This window comes from Neltuma alba, unplaced genomic scaffold (assembly GCF_004799145.2).
Source record: "Neltuma alba isolate B1F8T4 unplaced genomic scaffold, ASM479914v2 tig00004508_pilon, whole genome shotgun sequence".
Taxonomy (NCBI): Eukaryota; Viridiplantae; Streptophyta; class Magnoliopsida; order Fabales; family Fabaceae; genus Neltuma; species Neltuma alba.
Genome location: NW_021633738.1, coordinates 446793 through 459995, shown reverse-complemented (window position 1 = coordinate 459995; position 13203 = coordinate 446793). Strand labels below are relative to the sequence as shown.

General features: G+C 34.2%; 1 protein-coding gene across 1 annotated transcript; it reads left to right on the top strand.

Annotated features, from left to right (window-relative positions):
* The first annotated feature begins 5748 nt into the window (after positions 1–5748).
* On the top strand, positions 5749–12282 carry LOC114745008 (pullulanase 1, chloroplastic-like). The gene is made up of 11 exons (XM_028933154.1): positions 5749–5836; positions 7247–7388; positions 7508–7560; positions 8161–8298; positions 8401–8600; positions 8761–8910; positions 9622–9682; positions 10001–10117; positions 11354–11420; positions 11521–11634; positions 12190–12282. The coding sequence occupies exons 4-10, from the start codon at positions 8212–8214 to the stop codon at positions 11532–11534; spliced, it is 696 nt and encodes a 231-aa protein (XP_028788987.1). The 5' UTR covers positions 5749–5836; positions 7247–7388; positions 7508–7560; positions 8161–8211; the 3' UTR covers positions 11535–11634; positions 12190–12282.
* The last annotated feature ends 921 nt before the right edge of the window (positions 12283–13203 follow it).

The following is a 13203-nucleotide window of genomic DNA, read 5'->3' as shown; positions in this document are numbered from 1 at the left end:
ATAATGGCAGTTGTTAAAGAATTCAACTCGAATGTTTTCTCATCATATCTTCTCCGGCGAAGGTGGCGAACGTAGAGCTATTGCCATAACGTGCTTCCATCATTTTATCAAACTCCTCCTCATCCATCTCTTCCTCTTTGGGAAAAATATGGAAGGCTATGGGCCTTAGCAGGTTCATTCTTTGTTGGTTGCACGGTATCAAAATCCTCGTCTAGAAAATCTGTTAAGCAATTTTCAGAAAACCACCCAAAGAAGAAGCATGAATGAAAGAAAAATTCACTTCAACTGGCAAAAATAATAATAATTCCATCTCTAAGAAGTCCAAAGCAATGACCAAAGAAAACATGCAATTAAAGTAATCAAACAACTAGGGGGAAAAAATGGTGCCAACCCGGCAAGCTGGAGACCAAATCATAAAAAGGATGATGAATTCCAACAGCAAATGAGGAAATAAATCAGAATGCCACGCTCAGGAGCAAACAAAATATTTTTCCTATTTCACTATGACGTAACAAGCATTACTAGTATGAAAAAGGCGACTCAGAGTTCCAAAGAACCGTAGACCAATCTTCTATATGAAATGCCACTCATTGCTATGTATAAACAGTAAAAACGAAGGAAAGCTAGACGAAAAATAGAAATCAGACAAGCTTTGATGGCTGCAAACTTGACAAAGACAAGTTCTACAACGAGCCCAGAAAACCATGAAGAAGAAGGACGGAAAATGACCACCAAAGACATGAAATTCAAGCTGCCCAGCCCACCCAATCATTAATTGCCTCCCCACAGAGCAAAAACAACCGGATTGAGAAAAGTTCGACAGCCAATGAAAGCAACAAATATGGTCAAAACCCTACTGAGTGCCGGCAAAAGCGTGAGCAATAAACAAAATGTACGACCAGAAGAAAGAGCCACAAGCATATCCATACCATCATCAAAGTCACCGTCGAAGCTGTCGTCGGTATCTCCAGCCTCAGCAGCATCTTCGAAGAACTGCAGAACCCCCCGGTTCCTTGTCTTGTGGCCACCGCCAGACTTGTCATTCCCATCGATTCGCTTCCTCTTTCCGGAGGAATCTCTGCCGGCGACTTCCTTGCCCTTGATCGTCATTTCCGGCGAGAATGCAGAACGCCAAACGCATGCAGATTGTCAGAGACTGGAGAGAGCGGAAGAAAGTGGGGAGTGAGAAATTGCGAAAATGAATTATGTCCCTTTTGCTTCAAAACTCAAAAATAAGACAAATAGTAATAAAATTAATTTTTTCCCATAAAATAGTGATAAAATTAATTATTAATTTTTTAATACTCTCCGGTCCTTAAATAAGACCCATTTAACTAATTTAATTAGATTAAGGAAGTTAGGTAAGTTGGTTAATTATAAGAAAAGTGACACATTTTTCCTAAAACACCATAATCATCTTTCTTAATACCTCATCTCCCTCTTCTATTTGATTATGGTTTAGGGAGTATCCATAGGGATAATTTAGAGAACATTGATAAATATGAGAAATAGGCCTTATATTTAGGACCAAAACCAACTCAACAATCGGGTCTTATATTAAGGACCGGAGGAGTATTATTATCTACAACGACATATTCACCTATATCATAGTTAATTTTAACGTGGTTGATGGTTTCATAATTAATTTAATCAATATATGCGTGTTTAAATAAAATTTTATGACATCCTAGCCTTTAAATTGACTTTTTTGCCTTCCATAATTGATTTAATCATTATATAGTAGTAGGTGTTTAAGTCTTGAGTCACATGGTTATGCTAAATGAGACGGAATGAAAATGAAAATGAAAATTTAATACTCTTCTGGTTTTTAATATAAGACCCATTTAATTAATTTGATTAGATTAAGGAAGTTAGGTAAGTTAGTTAATTATAAGAAAAGTGACACATTTTTCCTAAAACACCATAATTATCTTTCTTAATACCTCCTCTCCCTCTTCTACTTAATTATGGTTGAGGGAGTATCCATAGGGATAATTTAGAGAAAATTGATAAATATGAGAAATGGGTCTTATATTTAGGACCAAAACTAACTCAAGAATTAGATCCTATATTAAGGACCGGAGGAGTATATTATAATTATAAAATGTTTGTAGTTATTTATAGTGTTATTTCCATGCGTACCTGTCACATAGGGATCTTTTTTTCACTCTTTTTTTCCGTTGGCAAGTTGGCCCAAAAAAGGGAAGTTGTTTTGCCCTATTTATTTATGAGCCACATCATAAATTTTTTATATAAATATAAAATTTTATTTTTTATTTATTATTGTCTGGACTGTAATTTTTTTAAAAATATATATTAAATAATAATAAAATTAAAAAATTATTAAATTTTAAGCCAGAATTAATAAAATTTAAATTCTTTTTTAACATGAAGGGTGGCTTATAAATATGACTAAACAAATAATATATTGGACATTTAATTTCTTTTTTTTAAAGAAATTATGTTGGAAGAGCTGCTTTTAATAATTGGTTCCCATACATTGTTAATTAACAAGTAATACATCATTACATTAATGCTAATTCTAATCAAAACGAATATATTATCTTTGGTCCTAATTATAAGAGTTAGTTGACTAATTTGAGGAGATTAAGAAAATAAGTTAAGTTAGTTATTTGTAATAAATATGTGTTTTCTTTCCTAAAATACCCTTATTAATTAAGTATATTAGTTAGAACTACCATTGTTAGAAATATTATCTTGGGAAAAAATATTTAAATATCAGAGACAAAGTGGATTAGAGTCTTATATTTAGGACTAAAATAAAAGTCAAATAATGTCTTATATTAAAAACTGGAGGTAGTAGTACACAAATATAGAACCAGTTTCAGTGTTCACTACCTTAATGAGCACCCTAAACTCGTTAGATCTGGATCGTATTTGTATGATTCAGATTTAAAATATTTAGTTAATTATTTTTAAATAGAAAAAATTATTTTTTGAAAAAAAATGATAGTTAAGAGATTATCTCTATTTTATATTTTATGCTTATTAAAATAATTATTTTAAACAAGTAAAATCAAATCCAGACTATTCAAATGAGATATGGACGATCAGGATCTGATGAGCTTAAAGTGCTAATAAGAGTAATGAGCTTAAGGTGCTCCCACAATATACATCAGCTAATCACCATCATTATTCACTATTACATTAACATTAATTCCAATCAAACAGATACACAATCTGCAGCCAATCAGAATCTCTACTACATCAATGTTAATTTCCAGCAAACCAAATACGTACTAGTAATCAGTAACGGATATATAATTTGCAATCAACAGCTGGTGCATATTAATCAATCTTGACTCTTTTTATTGTCTTTTAATCTAATTATAATGAATTATAGTAATTTTTATAGTACTTCATACTAAATATTAAATAATATACTCAAGAGTCAGGTCCTTTAATTTAATCTTTTTTTTGGGTCAAAAGTAATTTAATCTTTCTATCTATCCACTTATATATATATAAAAAAAAACCGTAGGAAAAGGTGGTTTTAAGAATTGATTCCAATAATGCTTTAATACATTATTAATTACTAAGTAATTCATTATTTAATGTCTGTGATTTATAATAGTAGTAAGTAATATATTATTTAATATATTGTTATATTCAGTTTTAATTAATCCCAACAAAATAAAATATATAACCAATACATTAAAGTTAATTTCCAAATTAGTTAATTCATTATTATTGGATTTAACGTTATTAACACGTTATTATCAGTAATGGGAATGGAAATGTCAATTAATAACTGGCCTCCGTCAATCAATAACGGGAGGATTATCAATCACCAACGGTCGGATTCTGGAGCGGGAAAACTCACGCCCCCGCTCCCGCCAGAGCCACTTGCTTATATATACACTCGCGCGGCACTTTTAATTTAATTTATTCTCCAAGCCTCGTCTTTGTGATTCACTTCTCCGTGCGATTGCGGGTTGCGATTTTCTAGTTTCGATTTTCATCTTTGGTAAGCAGAGTTCGTATGATTTTATTTCTCGTCAAATTCAGAGCCCAGACCGTATAGTTGAGTTCCGTATGATGTTTCAGCCTTTCAGGTATGGCTTTGATGTCTCTTTATCTGATGTCGGTCATGGATCTAAGTTTTGATCATCGCATTTTCCTTTGTGTAGTGCTAACACTTCAGTTTGGCAAGCTTCAGCTGTCTTTAAAATGATTATTTAACCATATTGGCCTTCGTGTTGTGTACAATCATTTAACCATATTGGCCTTCGTGTTGTGTACAATCATTTGCAAAATATTTAGGCTTCTGAATTATGCTTACTGCTCTCTTTCCTCGGTTTTCTATTTATTTATCAATATTCGTCATTTCTCCATTGAGTTTTAATTTTATGTTATCTTGAGCCTTCGCCGTTATTATTTTACTGATATCTATGGGCTAGAGTTTGGACCTATATTCGTGGCTAAAGTAACTGATGATATCACCTATCTCACTTTAAGAATAATTAGTTATTGCACTCAACTTTCAGAACATTTATTGTCAGCCTTCTCAGTTTTATGCAATTCTCCTTTCTCCTTGTAAAGTTGGGGTACCTTTTGCTTGTTGCCATATAGTGCCAATGACTTCTCTGTGCAACCTGAACTTCATGGTGGTTATTTGGCATTCAAATTGCAGGTAGCTTTCATCTTCTAAATCTTTCTATTTTTAAAGTTATTTTAGAATGTAATTTTTTTATGACTTTTCTGTTTTGCAATCTTTTTTGTAGTTTTTCGTGGCCTATTATCTCCCTATTTGATTTAACAGTACTAGTGATGGGAAACTGAAGATTGGTTGAAAGAGAATTTACAAGCAAGTTGCTTGCGAGGTTAGAACCTAATAATATATTCACTTAGGATGACGGGCAGAAGACTTACCAACTATCTGACGTGCAATTATAATGAAGCCCTCACCCTTAAGTTAAGGATTGTCCACACTTTCCAAGCTACTAAAATAGGTGCTTAACAGCATATATCAATGCATGACATTCATAAACCCAATCAAGACATAAATTCAGGATTTTAATGAGCATCTAGATGTTCTTGTTCTCTATGTTATCTTTATTTGATAAGATTCACTAGGGAATTTATCTCAGTAATCTTCCATGCTCTTTCTTTTAATGATTTCCTAGCCATGTTTTCCCTAAATATTCTCCTTTTGACTTTTTTGTTTTCCTTCCCATTTTTCTTCACAGTTAAATCTTTGTGGAGTTGGAATTGGAAGGTGGGTATAATTTCTTCATGGACTTTATATATTAATTTTCTTTCCTATTGCTGCTTAAAATCAATGTCATGAGGCTGATAAGCTTGATAATAGCATAAGTTTGTTTTGTTACTGAATTGAATCTGAACTATTTTGCTGAGGTCGGCACTGCTGCTTGTTATCTTAAACAAAACCCAGCTATAATAGCATAATTTGGCTTTTCTTTCTTCATATAAGTTCCTTTAATTCCTTTATATAATTTCATGTTAAATCCGCAAGTTATTGATAAAAAACTGTTTAAATTTAGTGTAACCGGTTTGATCTTGTTGCATGGCTTATAAGCTCGATGGAATGGATTCAGATTCCAAAATATTTCTTTTTCAGTCCTCGTAACGGGAATTGTACAAGTACCTCGGGGTACAATCTGACCTATTAGTAAGAGACTCACTACATAGGAGTTGTTAGTCAATTCTTTTGATATAGTCTGAGTGATATCCTTGTTGAACTTGCAGGATCAGCGGAGCTGAGCTGCGCTTATTTGCGCCAGACAATGTGGGTTGATCGAAATTGATGATGCTCAAGTGATTGCTGGCGCCTGGGGGAGCTCGTAAGATGAAGGTAGTGGCGCGCTCTTGTTGTCACTTTCCCCGGTGATTCTCCTGTCCTCCTTTCATATCATTTGTTGGAAATCCCATGAAAGAAAAACTCTATAAAATAACTTTTTTTCGAATCGTTACTAATATATATATATATTTTTAAAAATGTCTCTCCCTTGTATTTATTATGAATATACATTTTTAAATGTTAATTTTTTATCACGTGTTCGTATCTTCTCTATTTGTGTCTTTGTGAGACTCCAAATTCGACCAATGAACGTATGATGCAGATTTTTTATGAATAAAAGCAAATGTAAATGAGTAAATCTCACACTTTCAAGAGATTTCGTAAACACATCACTGTTTCTGATTCCAGTGTAAGCAAGACGCTGAATGTGTAGGGAAGAACAAGCTGCCTCTTATCCCAGCACACAGTCCGAGCTATACACTGGAAAATGCTTCGTTTAGTATCTTGTTCCCTTCCGCTTCCTCTATCTCCCACGACTCTGCTTCCCACATCTTCCATCGCTTATCTCTCGATCACCTCAATTGTGCATCCTTCATTGCGCTTTCGACGTCGTCGCTTTTCTCCTCATCTTTCCCTATCCATTTGTTGCTCTCTTTCTCCTTCTTCTCCTTCTAGTTCAACTTCACAGGTTTCTCTCCGTTTTCGATTTTACTGTTGCTGTTTCTTGCTATTTTTGGTATTCCAAAAGTGCTTTAGTTCCTTCACAAAGATCATCTGTACAACCGCTGGTCTATTGGATGCCAAAGAAGCGTCTTTATAGCTGCTGAATAGATATTGCTTTAAATTGAAATGTTAATGATACTTTACGATCCGTTTTGGTTTTCTGCCTTGTCTATATGATAAATTAGCAATCCATAACTATGCATGTGCTTCTGAAGTGATATATATAAAATTAAATGAAATGCTGAGAATGCTTGTGGCGATTTTTTTCCTTGAAAAAAAGGATTTCTTCAGAATCTGGAATATCTTGTCCAATGTAGAACGAGCAGTCAAGGACAACTCAATATTATGCGGCCGGACCGAGACTGATAAGTGCATTCTCTTTGCGACTATGCATTGGGAATCTTGAGAAACATAAATGAAATATCATATGCTTGAACAACTATTATGGTTTTGAGCAGATTAATTGGTATGATGATGGTAAAAGTGCATCTTCTTCTTAAACCATTGCGCGCAATGTTCCTGTTTGTATGTCCTTATCCTTGTTATTTCCCATTCTCTGAACATTATTGCAGTGTGTTACTCTTAATTTGCTACTTTTTTGGATGTAAAGGAATTGCTCATATGGTTTTATAATCTGCATGCAATGCAGTTTCGTTCGCATATATCTGTGTGTTCGCTTAATCTTCTTTGTTGAGCCTGTTTCTTGAGACAACTAACAAGTATCTTGAATTGGTGGCTCAGATGGAGGATAATTTCTTGTACTCCAGAGCACATTGGGTCAGTAAATCTTTGATTGCGTGGAATGAGGATATTGGGGATGGGTTTTGCTATCTACTTGCTAGTAGAGATGCCTCTTTGTCCATTGCAAATAATGAAATTCAAGGTCCAAACTCTAACAAAATGTTTAACCTACTACAGTAGTGCAGCGCGTTGAAGAATACTAATGTTTTCCTATGTGCAAGTGATTCCTGGTGGACATTGACCTTTTCCAGTGTTAAACAGGTAAAGATGTGAAAATTACGCTTGAAGAAGATGGAGCTGGCCTTCCTACATATGTAAATTGCTTTTACTCACAAAGCCTTTAAAAGTTATTGAGAGATCAGGCCCTGTAAAGGGGTGCCTTTGTGATGTCATTGTGTGTGAGAATTTTGTGGCTCTCATTTACAATGGAAAAGGGATTATAATGATGGTTTAATTACGGAATTGCCTCAAAGACGTGTGTATTGTCAGGTGGTCGAAAAATTTCCGCATATTCAAGATTATAAAGCTTTTAAATTGCCAACTTCTTTGGACGTTAAGCATCTTCTCAAATGTCAGTTAGCAGTTGTTACTAGCTTCCAGAAGCAGATTTCTCTTCAGACAATAGTTTTGCATGAAGCCTTCATTATCCTATAAGCAATGAGGAATTATTTCAATGATTATAGAACTATATTTCAACATAATATTTTACTCACAACTTGATTTCTATAATGATGGTGAATTGCAAGGTGAAATTGATAACTTTATCTTTGTTTGACAGAGTTTTTATATTATAGTTCATTTATCACAAGTGTTGCAGTGACTTATAATTTGTAGAATCTTTTTGCATTCTGTTCCTTTTTATTGTTTATTGATTATATTGGCATGCTACTAGCGTCTATTTCCTTTTCTCGCAGCTGATGAGAAGTGCAGGAATTGTACTGGTTTGCAGTTACCTGGTGTTATAGATGAACTTTTTTTCATATAATGGCCCTCTTGGTGCATTGTTCTCAAGAGATGCTGTTTCACTTTATCTACGGCCTCCTACCGCTCAAGTATGTTATGTTTCAATGACCCCCCGGGGGGGCCAAAAAAAAAAAAAATGCTTTTACAACCTTAGCTGCAACTCCCCTCAATATTTTTTCATGCTAAAACAGGCGATACGTGCTTACATCTACAGGGGCCCAACGAGAGAGAACCCCATTGAAATTGTACAGTTGGAGGAGGATAATGGTGTTTGGAAAACTAAAGGACCCAAAAGTTGGGAAGGCTGTTACTATGCCTATGAAGTAAATGTTTACCACCCGAGTACCTTGCGAGTTGAAAAATGCTATGACAACGATCCATATGCTAGAGGGTATGTCAATCTAGTCAGTTGGTAACCTCTCATCTTTTTGTAAATTCTATCCAAATTTAAGGATTATTGAGTATTACCATTCACTGGTGCTTATTTCTCTTTTTTGCAATTATATAAAAAATTACATTTCCCACTTGCTTTGTTGATTTCTATTTAACAGACTTTCATCAGATGGCAGGAGGACATTTTTAATTAATCTTGACTCTGATGAGTTAAAACCTGATGGATGGGATGATCTGGTAAACAAGAAACCTGTTGTGCATTCTTTCTCAGGTATAAGCATTTATGAAATGCATGTAAGAGATTTCAGGTGAGAAGTGTCATGTGCACTATTTGATTTTACTCATAGGCCATCTTTCATGACAATCAGATTCAATAACGATTTGATGTGAGCTTTTGAACATTTTATTTGGAAAAAGATCAAAAAACATGTGTGCATGTACGATTAAAGTTGGAGTGTTTTATCTTCTCTTGTCCTTTTCTCATAAGATGTGTCAAATTTATTCGGAATTGAAATTATAATTCTTCTTTTGAACATAAATGCTAATAAAATTCTATCTTTGGGCATTGCACTCGAAGATGGATGTTCATAGATTTATGGTTTGACTTTGTAGAAAGAAGAGAAAGGTAACATAAGGTCTCAATGAGAGAGAATTAAAAATAAAGAAGATAGAGGGTAGCTGTGTTGTCATCTTGCTCTCTGACTACAAAATGTCTAGGCTTCTGAAAATGCGTACTGCTCCCTTTTTCTTTGATTTTCTGTTTATTTATCAATATTTGTCATTTCTCAATTGAGTTTTAATTTTCAGTTATCTTGAGCCTTTGCTTTTAGTATTTCAGTGATATCTATAGGCTAAAGTTTGGACTTCTATTGGTGGCTAAAGTAACTGATGATATCATCTATCTCACCTTAAGAATAGCTAATTATTGCACTCAACTTTCAGAACATTTATTGTTAGTCGTCTGAGTTTTATGTAATTCGTGGTTAAAGTTTGGTAACTTTTTGCTTGTTGCCATACAGTGCCAATGACTCCTCTGTGCAACCTGAGCTTCGTGGTGGTTATTTGGCCTTCACATTGCAGGTAGCTTTCATCTTCTAATTCTTTCTAATTTTAAAGTTGTTTTGGAATAGGATTGTTAACGTTATTGTTTTGCAATGTCTTTGTTACATTTTTGTGGCCTATTATCTTCCTATTTGATTTAACAGTACTAATGATGGGAAACTGAGCATTGGTTGAAAAATTTTTTACGTGCAATTAGATATGCTCTGGCATGTGTTGCTTGCTAGGTTAGAACCTAATAATATATTCAATTAGAAATTTGCAATCCCTAATTCAGGATTGAAAAGATTACTGTACTGTTAACTGCTGTTGACATATGGAATAACTATATGTTTGAAGGATTCAGCTGGTGTACTTCATCTAAAGAAGTTATCAAGTGCCGGCATCAGCCATGTCCATCTACTTCCAACTTTTCAGTTTGGTGGAGTTGATGATCAAAAGGAGAAGTGGAGATCTGTAGGTAAAATATGTTTAATAATTAAATTATATTTTGAATAAAATAGTACTACCTATATTAAACCCTTTTTCTCTAATAATGGAATTCTACTTCTTGAAGGGTCAAATTCAACCTTAATATTTTTAGTTCACTATTAGTTAAGGACATGGATAGAAAGATAAAAATTTAATTAAATCTCATGTAGTTTTGAGTGTTATAGATTGATCAATGTTCTTAACCCCCTTTTGGTTGCTTTCTATATTAGAAATCTCGTGTAGTTTTAGATATGTTGGTTGCACATGCATTTACTATCTCTTATAGTCCTATATTTTTGTGACATTTGTGTTTGGAGCATTGGATATTCTCTTGCAAATACTAAATGGCTATACCTTTTAATTTTGAAACTTATACTTGAGATATTTGATAGAGATGCGTTCATGAGTCTACTGACTTAATTTTGCTTTTGCTGGAAACAACACACATTGAAGAACATGTGCTTTGCAAATGTCGTTTAGTAGTTCATTTTTAATATTAGTCCTTTATTTATTTGTTCAAGAAGACATTATCTTGCTTGATTTTTACTATCTTGTCTTTCTGCTATGATGGGATAGTTTTATTTTAAATTTTTGACAGTTATTAGACTGTCTGGATAGGTTAATCTTTCGGCATCCAATCCATCTAGTTATGTGCTGTTTGAATATCTGGTATAATAAGATCACAGCCTTGTCTTTGAATTTTTCATGGTGTAAGGTCATAAAGGGCGTGACACATTTCAATGGTAAAATTCAACTCCATGATGGCTCGGAATTCAGAGAACAAACGACTTCATCTGGGAAAATGCCTATTGTGTTCATTCAATTTATGAAAGCTCTCCATTCATGATAATTTGTCACTGATTGGATGGTAACAATTACCTCCAATAGTCCCAAAGCATGCTTTATGCATATTACGGATGTGTAATAAGGATTACATCATTACTAATTCAGCCCCTGCATGCCTAGTTCAAAGAAGCCAAGTACAAAGTCTGGATTGATGAAAATAGCCAAACTATGCCTTGGTTGATCAACTGATGATTGAAATTGGGAGGAATTACCTTTTGTACATGCTAGCGAAAGTTATCTGCCAATGTTTCATGGGAAACATATTCCTCCTTGGAGGATACTGCTTTCCTATTTGCAATCAAAAGTTAAACCTAATGAATTGAGGCAAGGAGATTTAAGTGTTATGCAATATTATAACCCTGTTGTTTATCTTAGGCAACGTTTGTATTCAAATGGAAATGCAGCAGTGACGCAGCACATTACATCAAATTTATGGATCAAGGTAGGATCTATAGACTTCTTGGCCTGAATCCAATATTTGAATATGCTTGGGGAAGAATCGTGACTATTCTCCCTTTACTTTCCCTGAGAAACCTTTTCAGAAGTTGAAAGATAAGCAGGGAGAGAATAATTCAAGGGTCTTCAAGTTCCCAAACCAGCAGCTGAAATATCAGCCTTGATGGCGTGTACTGCTCACTGTAGTGTGACAAAGGGTGGTAAGCTGTGGTACCACTTTTTGCAATTGGGTTGGCCACATGAAAGAGATTTGCTATAAAATACAAGGCTAACCAGAAAATTAGAAACTAAGACCAAGAGATGAGACTAGTGACTTAATGGTGATCAATGAGGATAAAAGTCTGTTTTGAGACAAATCCTTTTGGTCTTTTTGGCAAGGAAAAGTGAGCGTTGTTAAAAAACTGACTTGGAAATAAGGCCAAGAACACTGCAGAAAAAATTATGGGACCTGGCAATGCGAAAGTATTAATATATTAGCTATAAGTTGGGTATGATTAATATTAACATCTTAGCATGAGACACATCGTTACATTATGTGTCATTTTGTAGATTTATCGAACATTAGTCCTTTGATTATTTCACTTCATAAGGCATTGGTTTTTCTGGATTTTTTTTTGGTGGTAAGATAATCATATTTTGAATTCTTGAGTTAGGTTACATAGATAGCTATTCTTTCAGCCTCCAGTACATCTATTTTTGTATGGTTTGAATAAGAATCAGATCCACCAATGTTTGAATTTCTTCAATGCGCAAAGTTTTTTGGCAGATTTTTCAGTATTAAAAGGTCTGCCACCAGATTCAGATCAGCAACGAACTCTTATTACAGCCATTCAAGACTATGATGGATACAATAGGGGGTAATCTCCAAATTGCTACATTGGATGATAATTCCAACCATAATTTTTTTTTGGCTGACAATTCCAACCATAATTTTTACTAAACTTATTTTTTAACATTGCGTACACTATCTTGGAAGGGTACAATCCTGTTCTTTGGGGGGTTCCTAAAGGCAGTTATGCAAGTAATCCAAATGGCTCATACCGTATAGTTGAGTTCCGTAAGATGGTTCAGGTATGACTTTGATGTTTCTTTGCTTGATGTCACTCATGGATCTAAAATATAAGCATCTCATTTTCCATTTTGTAGCAATGACGCTTTAGTTTGTCAATGTCAGTTGTCTTTTAAAATGAATTTTTGGTCTCTCGATAGTTGTATTCTTTACAGGAACGTAATCATGATAGTTATATTCTTTACAGGCACTTAACCATATTGGCCTTCGTGTTGTGTACAATCATCTGCAAGGCAGTGGGTCCTTTGATGAGCATTCTGTCCTTGACAAGGTCATGAATTGTCAAGTTTTCTTTGGTCCGCCTGTAATTGATTAAATATTCCATATGCATAGGTGTCATGTTGAGCTTAGCTTCTTTTTGTGAAACATTTGTCTGTTTTAGTAGTGTGACACAAAGTCTCTTAATAGATTGTTCCAGGTTACTATCTAAGACGGAATGCTAATGGGTTTGTTGAGCATAGTACTTGCATGAACAACACTACCAGTGAGCACTTTATGGTTGATCGTTTGATCATTGATGATCTTATATAGTGGGCCGTCAATTACAAAGTGGTTATTTATATCATGTTGATGCAACAAAATTCGCTACCTCTTAGACTTATGATTGAGGAGCGGCTTCCTTTTGTCTATCTAGATGCTCAATACAATGCTGTTATAATTATTAGCCCTTTATATTTCCCTTAGTTTCTGCCATAGAACA